Source organism: Dasypus novemcinctus, chromosome 3 (genome assembly GCF_030445035.2).
Source record: "Dasypus novemcinctus isolate mDasNov1 chromosome 3, mDasNov1.1.hap2, whole genome shotgun sequence".
NCBI lineage: Eukaryota > Metazoa > Chordata > Mammalia > Cingulata > Dasypodidae > Dasypus > Dasypus novemcinctus.
This window is the reverse complement of record NC_080675.1, coordinates 184,374,729-184,396,782: the sequence shown is the minus strand read 5'-3', so window position 1 is coordinate 184,396,782 and position 22,054 is coordinate 184,374,729. Positions and strand designations below refer to the sequence as shown.

The 22,054-nt window shown below is 42.1% G+C and overlaps 1 protein-coding gene across 1 annotated transcript; it reads left to right on the top strand.

The window, feature by feature from the left end:
• The first annotated feature begins 56 nt into the window (after positions 1-56).
• Positions 57-20,129, top strand: MPHOSPH10 (M-phase phosphoprotein 10). Its single transcript, XM_004482623.4, has 11 exons — positions 57-519; positions 2,269-2,941; positions 3,839-3,990; positions 4,514-4,691; positions 5,738-5,879; positions 7,126-7,193; positions 7,971-8,108; positions 12,888-12,998; positions 15,389-15,496; positions 19,196-19,426; positions 19,893-20,129. Exons 1-11 carry the CDS (start codon positions 431-433, stop codon positions 20,040-20,042), a joined length of 2,040 nt encoding a protein of 679 aa, XP_004482680.2. The 5' UTR covers positions 57-430; the 3' UTR covers positions 20,043-20,129.
• Positions 20,130-22,054: the final 1,925 nt, after the last annotated feature.

Sequence of the window (22,054 nt, the reverse complement as noted above, 5' to 3'; positions counted from 1 at the left end):
GGCGCCGCGGCGAGGGGCGGGGACAGGGGCCGGGGGCGGGACGGGCGAGGGGCGGAGACAGAGGCGTCCAGGGGGCGTGATAAAGGCTGCTCGTCTTTCTTCAGTCCTGTGTTCCAGGAAAGCCCTCTCCTGCGTCGGAGAAGTGGAAGCCTGCAGCGAGATCTCGTCCCGCCTTGTGAGCCCCTAGAGAATATTAAACTGGAAGTTTGGCGAAAGGCGCTGGGGCTGCCAGCTGCTATTTTAGACCCCTCCCCTTTTGCCCCGTCCCCTAGCGCCGGCCTGCGATTGGCTCTGGCTGGGGGTGGGTCCACCCGCTCACCGCGGAACCTCGGTCTCCTGGCTCTGGCTTCCGCCCGGCGGATCTTTGCGGCGCTTTCCGGGCGGCTGTCTCCCCTCGCGTGCGGCGCAGAGCGGGGAGCTGCGGAAAGCGATGGCGCCTCGCGCCTGGCGTCGACGAACCCTGGAGCGGTGTCTGAAGGAGGTCGGGAAAGCCACCCGCCAGCCCGAGAGGTTTCTCACGTAAGTGCGCGGAGCCCGGGCGCTGGCCGCAGCTTCTCCCCGCCAAACTCTGGAGTACGGGGAAAGTCAAGGGGCAAGTGTAGATCACGCCTCTTCAGATTTCAGATAAAACGAGCCCTCCCCTAAGTTATTCAAAAATTTAAAGCCATCGAAAGCTATAAAGTGAGATATCAGGTGGCTTATTGAAAACAAACTGGCAAAAGACAAATTGTAGTTGCAATTTATAGCATTTTATTCGGGACCCCCGGGTGCTGCAGCAGCAAGAAAAGCTAGAAGTGGGTCAAATGTAAGCAGGACTTTATTTTTAATTGGGCTAGATGTGTTTAAGTAGAGGTTTAACTGACTTTTTGGGGTCGAACGTCCAGGTATGGACTTTCCGAAGAGGATGTTTGTTACGTAAATCTATGCTAGTTTGGAGAATTTAACTTTCGTGTTCTGAAAAAACCCAGGAGCTACTTTTTATTATATTTATCAAAATGAAAGTCCCTTAAAATCTACCCCCCCACACACACCTCCATTCACACCTGCCTAGGTTGGTTGTTTTTCTTCCCACGTGCTCCCAAAGCGCCCAGTGCTTGGCAATCACACTTTATTGAAAGTGTTAACTTGTCTGTTGTCTGTCCACCGCCACGACAGGGCCCTTGAGATCTAGAATTGTGATTTTCATCTCTTTTCCCACTACAAGCTTTCTGTATGTATTTGGTTGAAGAATTTCGAATGTGATCTGTGAAATTAGGATGCTCAGATTTGTATTTCAAATGCTGACTAATCCCTTGAGCTCCAGACTCACAGCAATTACAGTCACATACTCTCAGCATCTCAATTTCATTTTTCCCTCTCTGCCCTTAAATTTCTTCCCCAGCTTCCAGCCTTCTCTTTTTCTGTAAAGGACACTTCTATCTTTACAGTTCTAGCAAACAACCAGTCTCCTTAGTTGATGTCTTCCTTTTTCTCAATTCTATGTCAAAGTCATTAGGAAACTGTCAGTTCTATCTCCAAACTCTTATCTTGCATCCAGTTACTTCTCACCATCTCCACTGCTCTAACTACAACACAAGCCACCCTCATTTGGACCTGCTGATCTCCCTACCTTCATTTTGTTTCCTGGATAGACTACCATTCCAAAACTGAATCATATCATTTTACTCCTTGCTTAATTCTGGTGGCTTCTCATTGTACATAAAATGGCAAACTCTTGCCTCTGAGTCCTTCATCATTTGGCTCTCACTTACCTCTCCAACCATGCTGACCTTTCTGTTCCTAGAACTTACAAGCCAGTCACTTCTCAGGAACTTTGTTTTTGTTGTTTCTTCTGCCGGGAAATGTCCAGATCTTTGCAAGGCTGTTTCCTCCTCATCTATAAGTTTTGATTCAGATGTCACATCCCCAGATAGGTTTTCCCTAACCACTACAGCTAAAGCAAGTGTTGACCGTTGATCGAGTGAAAAAGCAGCATGTAGTGTTGCAAAGTTAAGAGTTTAAGGCTAAGAGTCACTATATGTCTCTAAACGGGTAGATCTGTAATGGTATTCCTCCTAAAATCTGCACAGCAGTTTCATGGATATTTAGTAAATAGTTTTATCACTGTGACTCATCAGTAAGATAATACACTATTGGGAGTCAGAATCTATACTTAAAATTGACATTTTATTTATGTTTTACTTTGCAAAACAGGCTTTAAAATTTTTTTCTTCTTTCAAAGTGTGAAATTATAATTTCAAATCTCATTAAACTTTTCCCTCCTTATAGGATTCAAGATGGATTGGCATCAAATTTCACTTCTTTAACAAAAGTACTTTATGATTTTCATAAAATACTAGAGAATAGTGATGGGATCCAAGGAAGCTGTTTAAAAAAATTAGTGATAGACAGTTTTGATGATGAGCAGATTTGGCAACAACTGGAACTGCAAAACAAACCAATTTTGCAGTACTTCCAGGGTGCTGTTAGTGAAACTGTTAAAGAAAAAGATATCAGTCTTCTCCCTGAAAATGAAGAGGAGTGTGAAGAGGATGGCTCAGAGATGGATGCTGATGGCCAAGAGGACCTAGAACAAGACTTGGAGGAGGAAGAAGTGTTGGAGCTTGGTGGTGATGATCTTAAAGGAGATGAGAGAGCTAAAAACTCAAGCAAATTCGATGTGAGGATAAGCCCGGCTTGCAGCGATGAGGATTCTGACCGTGACTTTGATATCAGCAAACTGGAACAGCAGAGCAAGATGCAAATCAAAGTACTCGGGAAACCAAGAGAAAAGTCCATAGTAGATGATAAATTCTTCAAACTATCTGAAATGGAGACCTTTTTAGAAAAAGTAGAAAAAGAGGACCAAAAAGAAGATGATGAGGAGGAAGACGTTAATTTTTTTGAAGATGTTGATTCAGATGAAGATGAGGAAGAACTGTTTGGAAATAAACAACTTAAGGTAAAGTCTTGGGAAGGCAGAAGGAGGAGATTGAGAGTGTGTGTATTGTTTTCCTCCTCAAATTAGGTTTTTTCATTTTCTCTAGAAGGAGAGGTGTAAAGCACCTTGACATTTACTGGGGCATAAGTGAAATATTTAGATCAATTAAAAGAAAAATTGACTGGAATAATTAAAGTGAAACTATTGTTTTTTTTTTGTTTTTTTTTTCTGTGTCTTTTTGCTGCGTCTTGTTTCTTTGTCCGCTTCTGTTGTCGTCAGCAGCACGGGAAGTGTGGGCGGCGCCATTCCTTGGCAGGCTGCTCCCTCCTTCGCGCTGGGCGGCTCTCCTTATGGGTGCACTCCTTGCGCGTGGGGCTCCCCTACGCGGCGGACACCCCTGCGTGGCAGGGCACTCCTTGCGCGCATCAGCACTGCACGTGGGCCAGCTCCACATGGGTCAAGGAGGCCCAGGGTTTGAACCGCGGACCTCCCATGTGGTAGACGGACGCCCTAACCACTGGGCCAAAGTCCGTTTCCCTAAACTATTGTTTTTTTAACCACAAAATACTTCTCTTGTATTGTAGGTTAAGAATCATAATTACACATGTTAGCAATATTCAGAATTTCCCTCAAACATGTTTTCACAAAACAAAGGAAGGCGATTGTATACTTAAGTTTGGTTGGAGCTATTTTGGAAATATTTGTAGTTAGATTTAGAAATTGGTAATATTATGTTCTGTCTTATGCAACACATATTCTTAGGGTTTTATGGTAGTGTTATTAGTTGCCAGTTTTTCCTTGTTTTTGGCTTGTGTTAAAGTCAGAGAGCCCTAAATGTTTACTACACACAGATAACACACGCACATTTTAATGTGTTTTTCTAACCTTAATTAAGTTTTAAAAATCTTTTTATTTTAGTTAGTTAAAAGTTCCAGAAACTTGAAATACAAAGATTTCTTTGATCCAATTGAAAGTGACGAAGATGTAGCAGGTGACCGTGATGAGCTGAGTTCAAATGAAGAAGAGGTTGCTGAAGAAGAAGAAGAAGAAGAAGAAGGCATTTCTGAATCGTGAGTATTTCGGATCATGCTTTCCATTGTAAGTTGGAGCAGCCCAGCCTTGTTTTGTCCTCATAGTCGTCAAATATGTTTGTCTTCAGAAGTTAGAGTCCCTAAAATTGAATAATCTCAAGATAGCCAGAAGAAAATCTCTAAATTTAAAGAAACATTAGAAATCATCTAATGAAGAAAAATCTCCCTTAAAGTAACAATTAAACTTTCTTACAAGGAGCTTTGATTTGTTGTCTCTGTTATTAAAATTCCCTGATATTATTTTTCTGAGATAAGTTTGTATTTTAAATAGATTGAGGAACAATTCATTATCTACCCATTAGACACTTTCCATTCTGTTTCTTATATAGCATTTCACTTAAATGATTCTGTTATTCTGTAATAACTCAATGATTTTAGAAGTTCTCAAACTTGTGTTTGGTTGCATTAAGTATGCAAAAGATTGGAAAATTTGTTTTTTTATTTGCTTGTTATCTTAATGAAAGGGAATTTATTTCCTTTTGTAAATTTTTCTTTGATACAGAGATGAAGATGATGACCTTGAAGAAAGTGAAGGCAGTAAAAAACATGAAGGTTTGAAGAGAGTGACCTTTGCTTTGCCAGATGATGAAGAAGATGGAGAAGCTAAAGATGGAAATACCCTAAATGTAAAGAGAGATTCTGATGAAGTTAAATCATCTTTTGAAAAAAGACAAGAAAAGGTGACTATTCAGCATTTAAGGAAATTTTTTTATATCCTTAACAAGGCTGTGGGTAAAGACTCATAAATTACTAACTAATCGCCACTTTCACAGATTACTAACTAATCTATACTGTTTTTCTTAGTGGAACTGTTAATTCATCCTTCTTTTTATTTATTTTTTTTAAAGGGTAGACTGTGATGGTTAAGCTAATGTGTCAACCTGGCTAGGTAATGGTGCCCAGTTGTTTTGTCAAGGAAGCCCTGGGCTAATTGTAATACAAGGGTACTTAATGGACTTTATTTTATTTATTTATTTATTTTTAAAGATTTATTTTAATTTATTTCTCTCCCTTCCCCCCTCCCAGTTGTCTTTTCTCTGTGTCCATTTGCTGCGTGTTCTTTGTCTGCTTCTGTTGTCAGCAGCATGGGAATATGTGTTTCTTTTTTGCGTCATCTTGCTGAGTCAGCTCTCCATGTGTGTGGCGCCGTTCCTGGGCAGGCTGCTCTTTCTTTCGTGCTGGGCGGCTCTCCTTACTGGGCGTACTCCTTGAGCGTGGGGCTCCTGTATGTGGGGGGTACCCCTGCGTGGCAGGGCACTCCTTGCACGCATCAGGACTGCACGTGGGCCAGCTCCACCCAGGTCAAGGAGGCCCGGGGTTTGAACCATGGACCTCCCATGTGGTAGACGGACGCCCTATTCACTGGGCCAAATCCACTTCCCCATCCTTCTTTTTAAAAGACAAAAACCAAAAGATCCTTTCCTCCTCTTTCCTCTCTTTCTCAAGCACCCTATTTAATGATGCCTGTGTGAAAAGCATCTAACTTGCCAGAATCAGTTCCTGCATTTCCCTGCTTGGGACTTTTAGTGTATGGCCCATCTTTTAAAGCTCTCTCTTTTCTCTGTCCCTGGTGTCTTGCCACCTGCTTTCTCTCCTGATCGGCCATCGCGTGAGCCTCCCAGATGTCTATCTCAGGTGCTCTGGCGGACAGTTGGCTGCTGTTTCACAGCTGTAAATATGATTTTGTTTCCTAGCTGTGTAATAATTCCTTTTGTCTCTTTCTTAGATGAATGAAAAAATTGCATCCTTAGAAAAAGAATTGTTGGAAAAAAAACCTTGGCAGCTTCAAGGTGAAGTGACAGCACAAAAGAGACCAGAAAACAGCCTTCTAGAAGAGACCCTGCACTTTGATCACGCCGTCCGCATGGGTATGTGTGTGCCCTCAACTTTTATAATTGTTTGTCTCTGTGCTTCTCCTCTGGCTCTGTTTCATAGAAAGATTTGAAGTGTTATTTCTTTGTCTTATACTTTTTAACTTAAAAAGTTGCTAATAGACAGCAGATTGGAGTAAAAGTTCAGTGACAATCTATATGCCATTCAGCTGGATTCACCAATTAACATTTTGCCTTATTTGCCTTCTCTCTCTTTTTGTGCCTGTGTATATTTGTGTGCACAAATTTTTTCCCTGAATTGTTTAAATACTTTCACATATCTCTTCTAGGAACCAGATATTATTTGTCTGTAACAGTACTACCGTTAATACATTCCAGTCATTTACTCTTGCTACACTAATATGTAATGTATAGTCCAGAATCAGTTTTCATATAGCAGTCTGTTTACAAGGCTTGCCTGCTGGCAGTGTCCCCTGGTAAAATTGTGAAACCCTGGATTTTATTTATTTTTTAAAGATTGATTATTTATTTCTCTCCCCTTCTCCCCCCCAGTCTGCTCTCTGTGTCCATTCACTGTGAGTTCTTCTGTGTCTGCTTGTATTCTTGTCAGTGGCACCAGGAATCTGTGTCTCTTTTTTGTTGCATCATCTTGCTGTGTCAGCTCTCCGTGTGTGCAGCACCACTCCTGGGCAGGCTGCACATTCTTTTTTAGCAGCTCTCCTTACAAGGCGCACTCCTTGTGTGTGGGGCACCCCTAACACCCCTGTGTGGCATGGCATTCCTTGTGTGCATCAGCACTATGCGTGGTCCAGCTCATCACACGGGTCAGGAGGCCCTGATTTTGAACCTTGGACCTCCCATGTGGTAGGCAGACGCTCTATCAGTTGAGCCAAATCTGCTTCCCAGAAACCCTGGATTTTAAATTGAGTTCTTTTCTTTTTATCTGCTAAGCCAAAATGGGTGTCCATTTTATTTCAGTGGAAGAGAAACTGGAATAGAGGCAGAGAGTCCCCAGGTGCATGGTTTGAAAGTGTTACACTGGCTACTATAGATGTTCTGAATTTTGTGGCTTTTAAACTTGTCCATGCAGCAGAAGGTCTTGTTAAACCTAGACTACTGCCCTTCGCCTCCCCACTTTTCCGATGCAATTGGTTGGGGGTGAGGCCGGGAATTTGCATTTCTAAAAATTGCCAGCTGTTGATGATGCTGCTAGTCCAAGGGTGCCTCTTTGAGAGCCACTCTTCTAGTTCATCTCCACCTATGCATGTTTTAATTCCTACAGCACCTGTGATCACAGAGGAAACTACCCTTCAACTAGAAGATATCATTAAGCAGAGGATACGAGATCAGGTCAGTAAGAATTAAATTTAACTTAGCTTAAAATGCACGGAAATTTTTAGAAATAATGAGATCACATGAAGAGTAGAAAACTTGGTTTGTATGAGTTTATTTAAAAGCCTCAAGTCTGAACAGAGGGCATCCCCAACTCCTTGTAGGGCACTGCTCTTCTCCACCAGTGCCCTTCTGCTTGGCGAGAAGCCAGTGCCGTTCTCTTCCCACTTCTCACTGATCTTCCAAGAGGTGGAGGACGTGGCAGCTGGTTGGCTTGACATGGTCTCACCTTGGTCTAGGCATAGTGTTTGGTCTGGCAAATAAAGTACTTTTTTTTTTCAATATGTTTAAAAACTAAAAAGCTTTAAGAAATAATCTTATTTTGTAAACTTAGAATGAAACACAGGTATGTGACTTGTACAGTAAGAGTTGAGTGATATTTGATAGAAAGTGTTTGTAGGGTGGGTACTATATGCAGGGTTTGTTGAAATTTGAAGTAAAACAAGACAAATCAAGTCTTGCCTTTTAAATAAGCCATGAGGGGAAGATGTGAAATTAAAGCTTATAACCAGGTAGAAAGATGAGTTTATAACAAAAAGTAAATTTTAATAATGCCTGTTTGCATTTCATAATGCTTATTCTTTGTGAATTCAGTAGTCATTTCAAAGGTTGAAAATTGCCACCTTTTCACTCTAATTCCCTTACTCTGGAATGATAATATTCCAGAGGAAGGTTTTTTAGGTCAGTCTAGAAATAAATTGTAAATTTTGTTAATGTTCTGCCCACCCTTTACAGGCTTGGGATGATGTCGTCCGTAAAGAAAAACCTAAGGAGGATGCATATGAATATAAAAAGCGTCTGACGTTAGATCACGAGAAGAGTAAAATGAGCCTTGCTGAAATATACGAACAGGAATATGTCAAACTCAACCAGGTAAGGAAGCCATTATTAAAGGAAGAGAAGTAGAGAATAATCCTTTTCATGGCTACTGAAATTCATGAAACCTAGGCTTCTTGACTCTTCCTCATGCACGTGTGAGACCAGTGTGCCAGGAACGGGTTGCAATATTCCCCCTGAATCTGAGGGCCTGGGGGTGGTTTTGCAGCTAGCTGTTGGTCACGTCATAAATCTACAGCTAGTTACTAATTTTGCAGTGATTATTATATTAACACCACAACTTAAAAAGTATTTCTCCATGATGATTTGATATGTTCGTAAAAGTATTTGTGAATCATTCTGAATTTTATGTTTGGTGTTTTTTTTCTTTTACTTCTAAAAAATATCAGGGGGCAAATGTGACTCAAGCAGCTGTGCACCCACCTCCCACGTGGGAGGTCTCACGTTTGGTTCTTCGTGCCTCCTGAAAACAAAACAAAAACAATGGGCAAAACAGACAAACCAGCTCAGGGAAGCTGATGTGGCTCAGTGGTTGAGCGCTGGCTTCCCATGTATAAGGTCCCAGGTTCATTCCCCAGGCCCAGTGCCTCAAAAAAAAATCAGGATATTCTATTTGTAGGATAAGGTCATATTCCCTGGAGGTGGCCAAGAAGTAATAATTGAATTCTTTCTTTCTTTTTTTTTTTTTAAGATTTATTTTTTATTTCCTCCCCTTCCCCGCCCCACCTCCCGGTTGTCTGCTTGCTGTGTCCATTCATTGTGTGTTGTTCTGTGTCTGCATGTATTCTTGTCAGCGGCACATGGAATCTGCCTTTTTTTTTTTTTTAAATTTCTCTCCCCTTACCCACCCCCACAGTAGTCTGCTTTCTATGTCCATTCACTGTGTGTTCTGTGTCCGCTTGTATCCTTGTCAGTGGCATGGGGAATCTGTGTCTTGGTTTTTTGGTGTATGTCATCTTGCTGGATCAGCTCTCCGTGTATGCAGCGCCATTCCTGGGCAGGCTGCACTTTTTTCACGCTGGGTGGGTCTACTTACAGAGCATACTCCTTGCGTGTGGGGCTCCCCTACACGGGAGACACCCCTGTGTGGCATGGCACTCCCGCGCATCAGCACTGTGTGGGCCAGCTCATCACATGGGTCAGGAGGCCCTGGGTTTTGAACCTTGGACCTCCCATGTGGTAGGCAGACGCCCTATCCATTGGGCCAAATCCACTTCCCTGAATTATTTCTCGATATTTAATTTATTGGAAATGTGATGAGTAGTTGCTTGGGGAGCGGCGGACTTGGCCCAGTGGTTAGGGCGTCCGTCTACCACATGGGAGGTTTGTGGTTCAAACCCCGGGCCTCCTTGACCTGTGTGGAGCTGGCCCACTCACAGTGCTGATGCTCGCGAGGAGTGCCATGCCGTGCAGGGGTGTCCCCGCGTAGGGGAGCCCCACGTGCAAGGAGCGTGCCCCATAAGGAGAGCCGCCCAGCGCGAAAGAAAGTGCAGCCTGCCCAAGAATGGCGCCGCACACACAGAGAAATGACACAACAAGATGACGCAGCAAAAAGAAACACAGATTCCTGTGCCGCTAACAACAACAGAAGCGGACAAAGAAGACGCAGTAAATAGACACAGAGAACAGACAACTGGGGTGGGGGGGTAAGGGGAGAGAAATAAATCTTTAAAAAAAAAAAAAGTAGTTGCTTGGGGATGAGACGACACTTTTATTCTGCAAAAACCATTTAAATGTATCAGCTTTTGTATTTTGTTAATTAATGCCACTCTGGCAACAAGAGCAGGCAGTCCTCTGGGGCTACTGTGAAATTGAAGAACTGGGGAGACTTGAATTAAGATCCATTCTGCCTGCCTTGCAATCCAAGGCAGTAGTTGAAGGAAATGTGTGCAGTCGCCATGTTGATCAAACATCATCTGGCTACTTTGAGGCAGTTCAATAGATACAGACGTATTTGGTAACCATGAGATGTAAAAATTCTGTATGTAGTGTGGCAGCTTATACCACCCATGTACATATTACTGTATTTCTTAGAACTCAGTAGCCAGACTAAGTGAAAGAAACTAGACAAAAGATACTACATATTGTTTGACTCCATCTATACATAATATAAATACTAGGAAATTAGACGGAAACAGGGTAGCAGCTGTGTACGGCAGGGGAAGCATAGATTGAGGGGGGATTATTAAAGGGTAGAGCTTTTTTGTTTTTTTTATTATTCTTATTAGAATAATAACAAATGCTCTAATAATTGAAGTGATGAGTGCACAACTTTGTGATTATACCCAAATACCACTGATTGTACACTTTGGATGGATTGTATACTTTATAAATATGTATCAATAAAATTGAAAAAAGTATCAATAGCCAGTTCAGAGATTTTTGATAATGGACAGACTTCTAAATATTAAAAAAAAAAACCAAAACCTGGGCTATCAGAAGCCTGTCATATAGTCAGTCTAAATTCCCTAGCTAATTCTCGACCCATTCCATTTTCTCTAGGATTTATAGGCTGGGGATGGATGGTTAGTATTTCCCAAAGTTTCTTCCATACTAGAGTTAAGCAGCACAATGATTTTAGACAACACACTAATAAACTTTACTTAGAGTTGTATATTTAATATGTTTTAGGAAAACATTACGCATGAAACGTATGCTTTCACAAATACTGTTACTTAGGGTGAGGCCAAAAGACAGGTTTAGGGTAAGAAAATGTGAGTTAAGTTGCCATAGTGAGTAAGCAGTAGTGAGAAGGGCAGGACAGCAGGACACCGGTGGCTGACCTTGGAGACAGTGTCCTAGGGGTAAGGGAGGCGAGGGTGCTGGTGGCCTCTTGTTCCCACAGGCCTCATGTTTTTAGAATAGGCATTTTAGGGAGGGGTGAAACACAAGTATGAAATTCACCTTTTCTCTTCTTAGTGGGATGTGTGATTTAATCAGAATGGACCTTAAATGAATTTCATTTAAACAAGAGAAAGGAGCCCTCACAATCCAAATGGATATTTGGGTAATTTTACCAAGTCTGCATTAATGCCTTAGTTTTTTTGTTTTTTGTTTTTTTTTGGTAACTGCATGATATTTCATTCAAAGAAATCAAATTTTCTTTGGAGTATAAATCATGTATTTTTAACAAATCAAATTTATTGATTTTTTTTGCATATTCCACTTTTTAATTTTTTTATTTAAAAATTTTTTTTTACAGATACATAGATCATACAAAATGTTACCTTAAAAATTATAAGAGGATCCTATCTACCCCCACTCCCCACCCCCCACTCCTCCCACTTTACCAACTTCTTTCATCGGTGTGGCACATTCATTGCATTTGATGAGTACATTTTGGAGCACTGCTGCACAACATGGATTATAGTTTACGTGGTAGTTTGTACTCTCTCCCAGTCCATGTGGTGGGTTATGGCAGGAAATATGATGTCCTGCATCCGTCCCTGCAATATCATTCAGGACAACTCCAACTCCTGAAAATGCCCCCATATCACATCTCTTCTTCCCTCTGCCTGCCCTCAGCAACTCCCATGGCCACTGTCAGCAAATTCCCAATTGATACATATTAATAAAGCGTAAATCCACCCAAAGTATAGAATCCCTTGTATTTGGTATAATCATATAGTTATGCATTCATCACTTCAATCATTATTAGAACACTTTCATTATTCCAATAACAATAATTTAAAAACACAAAAAATACCTCATTACCTCAATCTGTTTCCTCTACTGTACATAGCTGCTATTCTGTTTCCCTCTCATTTATTTGTATTTACATTTTGTAAAAATATTCTATATATGCTATATTATCCATAATCATATTTCATATGAAGTTTTACTATTATATAGTCCCAAAGCATATACATTTCGATGTATAAATGTGCATGTAAACATTTGTTAAAATTTTTTTAAACATTTTTTCCTGTCTTTTTTTTAAATCTTAGTAAAGTCTTTTTAGTATTTTTTAAATTTACTTTTAAAAGATACATAGGGCATAGAAAATGTTACATTAAAAGATATAGGAGATTCCCATATGCTTCACTTCCCACACCCCCCACTTTTCCCACATCAACAACTTCTTTCATCATTGTGGCACATTCATTGCATTTGATGAATACATTTTGGAGCACTGCTGCACTGCATGGATTATAGTTTACATTGTAGTTCTCACACTCCCCTGGTCCATTCAGTGGGTTATGGCAGGATATGTAATGTCCTGCATCTGTCCTTGCAGTATCTTTCAGGACAACTCCAAGTCCTGAAAATGCCCCCGTATTATACATCTTTTCCCTCTCCCTGTCCTCAGCAACTCCAGTGGCCACTGTCTCCATATCAGTGATTTAATTTCTTCCATTGCTAGAGTCACAATAATTCTATAGTAGAATACCCGTTAAGTCCACTCTGGTCTATATTTTATTCCCCAATCCTGAGGAGTCTGGGATGGTGATACCCACTCCACGTGTAATTGAGGGGGACTTAGATCCCACATGGCTGATGGATGGGATTCTCCTGCTTGCAGCTATAGACTCTCTGGGTTCCTTGGTGTGGTGGTTGACCATCCTCACTTCCTTGTTCGCTGACCTGGATGCCTTAGTTCTTGACAGAAGTAAATGAGGAACGAATAAATAGTAAATGCTGGATGTTAGAGGAGCTGACATCACCAGGTATTGATAACTAATTTTGTTTGTGGAGCAGTTCTTTGAGGCTAAGCCTTAGTCATAAGAAGTTAGAATCCTCTTAGTGGTATTTGGTGTTTTGTTCTGTGACGTATTTATGTTGTTTAGCCTGATGTTGTTGAACTTACTTCCTAAGCAAAAGACGGCAGAAGAAGAAAATCCAGAGCACGTAGAAATTCAGAAGATGATGGATTCTCTCTTCTTAAAGCTGGATGCCCTCTCAAACTTCCATTTCATACCTAAACCTGTAAGTGTTCACGTCAAGATGTGACATTAATTCCTCTTGGAGCAGGGCCTCCCAGAGGAGGGGATTGTGTTTGGCCCCTGGTAGCTCTGACTGGCAGCTACTGACCTGCAGTGAGGCCCGCAGACCGTGGCTGTAGCCAGCAGGTCCCGTTCTTTCCCCACCCCTATCCTTGCTCCGTCTTCGATTGCGTTTTCTGAAGGCGATGGGTGTGAAGCTTTGTGTAGGTGTCGGTACCTGCCATCGAGTGCCTGCTCTGTGCCAGGCGCTGTACGTTAGGTCCTTTAAGTACTTTACCTCCTAATTCACAAACAGTGGGGCGGATGCTGTTATTTCCTTTTCTTGGATGAAGAAACTGAGGCTAGGGAGGGGGAAGGGTCAGAACTGACTCTCACCCCCGCCCTCTCCACTACATGATGCCCCCTGGCCAGACCTCTCAAATGCTCTCCTTCTTTGCCTTTTTGACTCCACCTGTACTTGACGCAGTCCTGCCAGCCCCTTGCAGCTCCCTTTCCTGCTCACTGTCATCTGTGAACCCACCAAACACGGGTTGTGCCGTCTTTGGTATTTCCTCTTACATTGTCTGGCACAGAGCTGTCTTGAAACGAGGGCTCTCTAGGAGTCAGAAAACTTGAGTCTAATTCTGCCACTGTCTCGCTTTGTGGTTTAGGCAAATCACTTCCCATTTCTTTGCTACAGTAGAGTGGCAGGTGAGTGGGCAGTAGAAGTCATCTCCAAGGTCCTTTCTGACTCTGGTTAGGCAGTTTTTCTTATGGGAGTATTTCTTATGGGAGTATTTGGCCTGTTTTCTTGCTTTTTTGATGTTTTATTGAGGTACAATTGCATGACAGTAAGGTTTTAATGGCAGGACCCATCTTTAGATTCTGAAAATGCCTAGGGTGAGGCCATGTAAAATAAAAGATCAGGAGAAGAGTGCAGTGCCCGAACCCCTCTTAGTGAGCAGCGCTCATTGTGAAACTTTGATGGGAAGGATGAGAACCTTTCAGTGGCATCTCATCACCGTCAGAACAAGACCCAGCCCCCACCCATGGCTTTCAGCGCCTGTGCGGTTGGTCCCACCCCTCTGGTCCCATCGCGTGCCACCAGTTGTCTCCTGGGGCTTTGAAACTTGCTGAGTTCCTCCCTTCACTGCGGCCCTTCTCCTGTGTGCACCTCCTGCTTATTAGGCTGCTCTTCTGAGAACCCCCCGTGGCTGGCTCCTTCTTGCCTCTCGGTCACAGGCTAACCTGCCTTGTTGGGTGACTTCCACTACCCACCCAGCCTCCTGCACCTTCCTTCCTAGCACAGAGCACTCTTGTAGTCTTCAGTGGTTTATGATTGTTCTTCTCTGCTCACCTCCTCAGCCGGCACAGACCCTCTCTGTTTTGCTCACTGCTGTGTCACTACTGTGATTGTAACCCAAGCACGGAATATTTTGTGTGCACATGAAAAGCATCTTATATTTTTTCCCTCTTGAACACAGGACTGCTAATCTAGGGCCCTTAACTGTACTCTGGGGTGTTTGCTTGGTATTTCGTGACTGTCTCTGCAGACACTTGACTGCCATTTTGTTCTTGCTTTTTGCTCTTTCTCCACGTCCTCCATGTTTCTCTTTAAACTGTAGCCTGGATCACAGTGTTCCTAACAAACAACTGAACCAGTGGTCCAGTGGAAGAAATGATTTCTCTCACGCTTTATTTCTGGGTCCAGGATGCTGGCAGGTGTTTGTGTTTCTGGTTTTGTTCTTCTTGAAGGTCTCTGGGGCCGACATCTACTGAGTTAACTGATGTGAGCTCAGGGCTGAGCTCAGGAGAAGTGTGTGAAGGAGCCAGAGGCTCCTTTCCAGGCCTGCCCCACTCACCTGAGCCTCCCCGCACTGGCTGACCATGCGGTCAGATGCCCTTCTTTCTGCCTTACCTGTTCCCTGGTGCCCCATGAGGCATGCAAGAAGGAAGCGTGAAGGCCTTGGAATAGTGGGCCTCTTTCATCATCGGGCTCAGGCACTTCTGTGTTTCAAAGAAAGCTTTCAATTTTTTAATTTCTTACATCTTTCAGAAAGAGAAAATGATAAAAAATCAAAACAAATGACTCTTCAGTTAGCAGTTGCATTCTTTTCTCTTTAATTGAGAAGTTAGATTTAGTGTGATAACTGTTTTAGTTCTTTGATTTTAATTCAGTATCATTTCACAATTATGTTTACAAAGATGTTTTCAGTAGATGGGAATTGAGAAAATGTGTTTGTCAAGAAGTTTATATTTTACCTCTTAATCCCATAACCATTTTTCCTTGCATCCTTGCATTTTTCCTTTCCATAGATTTATTTTATAGGTTCACAATTCAAATATTTTAGAGCTACTTCTGACATCCTGTTAAACGTGCTATCTCCTTTCTAGCCTGTACCAGAGATTAAAGTTGTGTCGAATCTGCCGGCTATAACCATGGAGGAAGTGGCTCCAGTAAGCGTTAGTGATGCGGCCCTCCTGGCTCCAGAGGAAATTAAGGTAAGAGGCCATTGTTAAAACTAAACATCTCTTTATAAATTAGTTGTGTATAGCCAGATCTCCTTTCATAGTTTTTATTACTGAGTACATCAGCAGTTTCTAAGTGCCATCAAACTAGTAATTTGGTAACATTTTAATATAATAATCAACACCAGCCTCTTATTTTTAGGCATTATGATGTGCAGGTATGAGAACTATTGTAAAAAGTGGGTTATAAATATCATAAGAATCATCATCTTATAATTATCTTATTTGAATAATTGAAGTGATCTTAGAGGCTTAAAACATTATTTTATATACTAGCAATACTCTATTATCAGCATTTCTCCTTATTTTTTCCATTTAATACATAACAGTAGTGTAATTGGCTCTATGTGGCGCAGGCAGTCCCTGGTGTGGGGGCCTCTGAGGTCATGCCTTCGTGGTAATGATGGCCTCTGCCAGACCTCATCTTCCTGCCAGCTTATCAGGGCCTCTTTCTTTTCCCTCCTGCTTTGCTTTGCTATCCCCCCTCTGCTCCCTCTTTCAGGCCTCTGCCACCTCAGTGCAGGTACCTGCCCTGGCAGGACAGGCTGCAGCTCTGAGGAGAAAAGAGAAAGGAGATGTGTGCGCTGGGTAGCTGTCTACTTCCCTCTGTCCATCCCACTGGCTGTCATTGGCAGCTGGGAGCTGGAGGGTTGGAGGCTGTGCTGGAGTCTGAGCTCTGCAGGGGGCTGCTGCTCCGGTACTGAGCACTCACACCCGGCTCTCTGTCCATATACCCTTTTATAAGTTAGTTAGTGTGATCTTGTGTTTTGTTTTTGAAAGCTGTCTTTTTTTTTTTTTTTAAACCTTTAAAATGTAGTTGTATTACATCAATCAGTTTGTCCAGATTTTAGGATATCAACCCAACAATGAAGAACTACAACTTATATAACTGAGTTTCTTTTGGTAATAAAAAAAAATTAAGGGTGTATTTTGGTTTCTTAAAATGCAATAAATCTAAAGGACTGAAATACATTCCCCTCTATGGTCATTTTATGTAAGTATATGTTAAAATACTGGAAAATAATGTGCCATCTAAAGAATATAACTGCATTTATGACCAAATAGGGAAAACACATTCTTCTGATAGTTAAACCATCTGGTATGTGTATGACAGTGAGGCTACTGAAAAAGACTTCATTCTGAACCACACAAGAAAGTCATCGGGAGGCCAAAGAAAAGCCATTTCTGAGACAGGCAGGACAACTGACTCCCAGTCGACAGAGACACACTTGACTGAATGGTCCTGGGCATGAATACTGGAACGGTCAGTGCCACAACCAACTAGCAAAAAAGAGATTTTCTCTAACCTACCCACTCAGCATCTTGTAACCTGGAGATGGCCTAAGTCTAGGTTGAACTTTTTCCATACAACAGTCCATTAACTAGGGAAAGCCATCATTTTAATGATAAGATGCTTCACCTGTTCAAAGTCAGTATTTTGCATACCCCAAACCAACTCCCAAACTCTAGCTGGAGCTATATTCTGCCTTCTCCATTTCCTTGGGCCAAGCTGGGAAGAACTTCAGAATTCCAGCCTGGGTCGAGGTTGTTACATGGAGGGAGGATAGACTTGCTAGGAAGAGCGTGGTAGTGACATGCCCCTGGTCATTTCCGGGTTTCTCCACAGGCCGATTGCAAACCTCGAGGGTCAGGTCCAGTGACACAGCAAGCTTGCATTTGCATCACAGTTTATGGCGTGTGCCCAGACTGCCGGCTTGGATCGGGCATCCTCCCCAGCTCGGGCAGGACCTTGTAATTGCGGCAACAAACCTGTGATTTGCGCAGCACCAGGGGCTGGCCTCAGAGTAGCCCAGGTTTTAGAGCGCAGTGGCTCTTTCTCCTCCATTATGAGGTCCAGTCCAGGATCATGTATTGTGTTTAATTGTCAGTGTCTTTTTGGTCTCCCACACCTCCTTTTTCGTTCATTGCAGAAACTGTAAAATACAGCCACTCCTAAGAATACAACTCCATGGAAAAAATCACATTCACAGTGTTACGCTACTTCACTCACCATCTTCCATTACCAAAACATTTCTGTTTACCCTTTGTGTATTAACGCCCTGTTCATCCTGTCCCTACCTGCATCTAGTAACCTGTGCTCTACTTTCTGTCTACAAATGTGCAAGTTCTAGTTGTTTCATATAAGTGGAATCATATAATGTCTGCCTTTTGGTCTTATTTCACTCAGCATGATGTTGTCTAGTTTCATCCACACAGTAGCATATATTAGTACTTCATTCCTTTTCTTTAATTAATTTAAAACATTTTTGTTAGTGAGGTTGGAGATTTACGTAAAAGTCATTGCCTAATTGCCCTGGCTAGAACTTCCTTTACAGTGTTCTACAGCCATGGTGAAATTGGGCCTGCTTGTCTTGGAGAAAAGCTTGCAGTCTTTCCCCATTGAGTATGATATTAGCTGTAGGTTTTTTTTATATATATGCACTTTATCATGTTTAGAAAGTTCCTTTGTAATACTAGTTTTCTGAATTTTTTTGTTTTGTTGTTTTTTTGAGGTACCTGGGCAAGGGGATTAAACCCAGGACCTGGTATGCCAGTGCTGAACCACTGAACCACATCAGCTTCCCTAAGTTGTTTTTTTGTTTGTTTTGTTTGTTGCTTGTTTTTGTTTTTTCCGGAGGCACTGGAAACTGAACCTTGGCCCTCTCGTGTGGGAGGTGGGAGCTCAACCGCTTGAGCCACATTCGCTCCCCTGAACTCGCCCCTCTCCACGACTTTTTGTGTGCTGTCTATTGTCTGTGTCCATTCAGTGTGCGTTCTTCTGTGTTTGTATTTTATTCCCCCCCACCTTGCGGCTTGCTTGTTGTCTGCTCTCTGTGTCTATTGCTGAGCTCTTCTGCCTTTTTTGCTTGTTTCCCTTTTTGTTGCATTACCTTGCTGAGTCAGCTCTCTGCAGCGTGTGGGTGAGCCTGCCTTCACAAGGAGGTCCCGGGATGTGAACCCAGGACCTCCTGTATGGTAAATAGGAACCCAACTGATGGAGCCACAGCCGCTTCCCCTCTGAATGTTTTTTTTATGAAGAAGGGGTGCTGTATTTTGTCCACTGCCTTTTCTGCATTAACAGAGATGATCGTGTGGTTTTTCTCCTTGGTTCTATCAAGGTGGTATAATACAATGATGATGTTCTTATGTTGAACCTTTGCATTCCTGGTATAAATTCCATTTGATCATGGTGTAGAATCCTTTTAAGTTGCCTTTGGATTCAACTTGCTAGTAGTTTGTTGAGGATTTTTGTATTTATATTCCTAAGGGATGTTGGTAAAATTTTCTTTACTTGTGGTATTTTTATTTGTCTTTAGTATTAGGGTGATGCTGGCCTCCAAGAATGAGTTTGGAAGTGTTTTCTTGGGAGAGTTTGAGAAGTATTAGTGTTAATTATTCTTTGAATGTTTGGTGGAGTTCACCAGTGAAGCTATCTGGTCCTAGACTTTCCCTTATTAGAAGATTTCTAATTATTGATTCAATTTCTTTCCTTGTTATTGGTCTGTTGAGATCTTCTGTTTCTTCTTGAGTCTATGTAATTTTGTGTTTCTAGGAATTTGTCCGTTTTTTCTAGGTTATCTAATTTGTTGGAATGTAATTGTTCATGGTATCCTCTTAATCCTTTTTATCCTGTAAGGTCAGTAGTAATATCTGGTGGTTATTTTTTAATAGGAAAAAAATAAAGCTGGAGATATAAAAACGGCTGGGGAGAAAACAGCCACCGACAAGAAGCGAGAGCGAAGGAAAAAGAAATATCAAAAGCATATGAAAATAAAGGAGAAGGAAAAACGGAGAAAACTGCTGCAGAAGAGCAATCCTGATGAGGCAGGGAAATACAGCAAAGCAGTTGCATCACAGAAATTAAAGCAACTGACCAAAGCAGGCAAAGCCTCCTTGTTAAAGGTAAGGAATGGTGAAGAGAACCGGGGAAGGGGACTTATGGGGAACGAAGCGGGTTGTCTGTGCCTGGACTGCCTGGGCCCCCCCTGCGGGTTGAAGAGGCGCGGGGCGTGGGCATGGTGTCGACTGGCTGGAGTAGTTCATCCTCCCTGAGCAGCCTTACACCTGCTCAGGCTTTCCCTGCAGGCTCTGCACAGTCACCTGGTGCTGGCAGCAGATCCCTTGTCCTGACCCTTCACGTCATAAGAACATCAGAGCGCTAGAGCATATTTGGGAAACATCAGTGGGGAAAAGATACCCCAAGGAGTACCACTATGCTAACTGATTTGTTAATTTTTTCTAGTTCTTTCTAATTTTTGTGTTTTTATACATTGTTGTAATCAGTATTTGCTATTACATTTTGGGTTTTTTTCACTTATTAACCCATTTGATAATTGATAGCATGTTATGTATATCTTTTTAATTGTAGGATGAAGGTAAAGACAAGGCTTTAAAGTCATCTCAAGCATTCTTTTCTAAATTACAAGATCAAGTGAAAATGCAAATCAGTGATGCAAAGAAAATAGAAAAGAAGAAGAAGAAAAAACAGGATATTTCCATTCATAAATTAAAGCTGTAATATATTTTATATCTAATATAAATATTAATGGATAATCTTATATTTTTTGGTCGTTCTGTTTTAAAATAAAATGAGAACTTTCCTGTGCATCAGTGGCAGATATTTGCATTTTCCAGGGTTTGAAAAGAGAAGTTCTAAACTAGTTGCACAGCCAGGCCTTGCTTTCTCTGGGTGAGATGCCGGCCCAGCCCCCGAGACCCTTCCCTGCCCTGGAGCTGCCTGTGCCGATCACCAGGACACCTCCATCCAGCTGGTGCACCCCGGCCCACGAGCCGGCGGCCTGCGGCTTCAAGTCACTCTTCCAGCCGTCCCAGTCACAGCCAGCTTTCTGCAGCAGAGATCCTCACGCGGGAGCTCCTGTTGCCCTGACATCTCTTCACAAAGCCAGTAGGATTTTCCTGCATGTACTTCACGACTTCTCTCTTCGGAGGATGATCTCATGTCTCCTGTGCACAGGCGTAGTAGAGGGTATAGCGTATCATCCTCAGTCAGGTGCACAGAGGACAAGGTGTCATCTGGAAGGGGATGAGGTAACCACGACTGGAAGTGGAGACTGGCAGTGTAGAAGCTTCCCAGCTAGGTGCTCGTTGTAACTTCTCCATCCAGGGAAAATTGCCTCTTGTCTGATAGGATTTCAAATGCTGCTTCGATGGAAATGCCTTGAGCCTTATACCAGACAAGCAAAGAATATGAACTGATTGTGTTACTTTACTATTACTATGATTCGTCTGAAGCAATTGGTTTTTCATCTTCAAGGGACAGTCACGGTGGCCAAGCAGAGTCTGGAGGTTTGCAAGCTGCATTTCTGTTTGTTAGCACAGAAGCTGGCAGAGCTCAGGGTAGAACAGCGTGTGGGGCTTGGATAAGGCACCAACGGCACTGAGTTGTCGTCTGTCTCAAGTTTTATGCAAGATAGGAGTTCTCTTTACAATTGTACCTTTTTCTTTTAAAGGAGTTTGAGTAACCTCCTGGTCTTTAACTTTAGTGCACATTTTTCCTTAGTGGTTTGAGTAAGCATATGGTCCTATCACTGGTCATTTTGCTCCTCTTAAGTTCTGACAGTTTGCCAGTCCCCACTCAATGCTGGCTTAATTCTCTTCCCCTGGATTATCTCTTTCACATTAATTTGTCCGAATCAGGATGTTTGATCCTGTAATGATTCATTTTATCTATGTTCCAACTTTTTCTTCATACTTCTTTTTTTAAAATTCTCTCCCATTTAGGTTAGCTGTATCAATCCATTCACTTTTTAAAGTGTAATATTTGCTGTATATTAAAGATTATATTTATTCCAAATACTTGCTCTGTAACTGAACAAAACGTATACATTCTTACCCTTATGAAGTGTCCATTCTAATAGAATACTTAATTTTTCAATTAGAAGCATAAAACTCCTGTGAAACCACCATTTGCCTGAAAACAATTCTCTGCATACTCCTTCCGGTCATGGTAAAGAGGTAGCCGTGGTAAATGTGTTTGTTATTCCCTTGCATCTGTATTTTTTTCACATATGCATGTCCCCAGGCAATATGTTGTTTAAATCATCTGTAAAGCTGTCTGTAGCTGACCCTCGTGTTCACTATGACGTAATAGTTATTCACCTGTTCTCTTGATGCTTGTTACCAGTGTAGCACTAGTATACATAAGGTATTTTTGAATGACCTGTTGCACAGTGTTAGCAATCAGTTTGTAGACTAATGTACTTCAGCATGGAATTGCTGGGTAGAACACCGTAACCTATTCAAGTCCAAAAGGGAATGGCAAATTGTTTTTAAAGCATTGTATAAATCAGCACTTCCTTTTTTTTTTGACCTATCAGGTATCCAGAACCAGGGATTGAACCCAGGACCTTATATGGGCAGCACGCAACCTTGAACTACATCAGCTTATTTATTATTTATTATTTTTGCTTGTTTGTTTCTGCTTTTTCAGGAGGCACCAGAAACCAAACCCAGGGCTTCCCACGTGGTAGGCGGGTCACACATCTGCTCCCTCCATTGTATCTGTCAGCA

Bases quoted from the DNA above. Each gene is read 5' to 3' on its own strand.
- MPHOSPH10 (XM_004482623.4), top strand. From the start codon at position 431: ATGGCGCCTCGCGCCTGGCGTCGACGAACCCTGGAGCGGTGTCTGAAG. The intron at 3,991-4,513 runs GTGAGTATTTCG...TCTTTGATACAG, and splicing joins GAAGAAGGCATTTCTGAATC to AGATGAAGATGATGACCTTG. The intron at 12,999-15,388 runs GTAAGTGTTCAC...TCTCCTTTCTAG, and splicing joins TCCATTTCATACCTAAACCT to CCTGTACCAGAGATTAAAGT.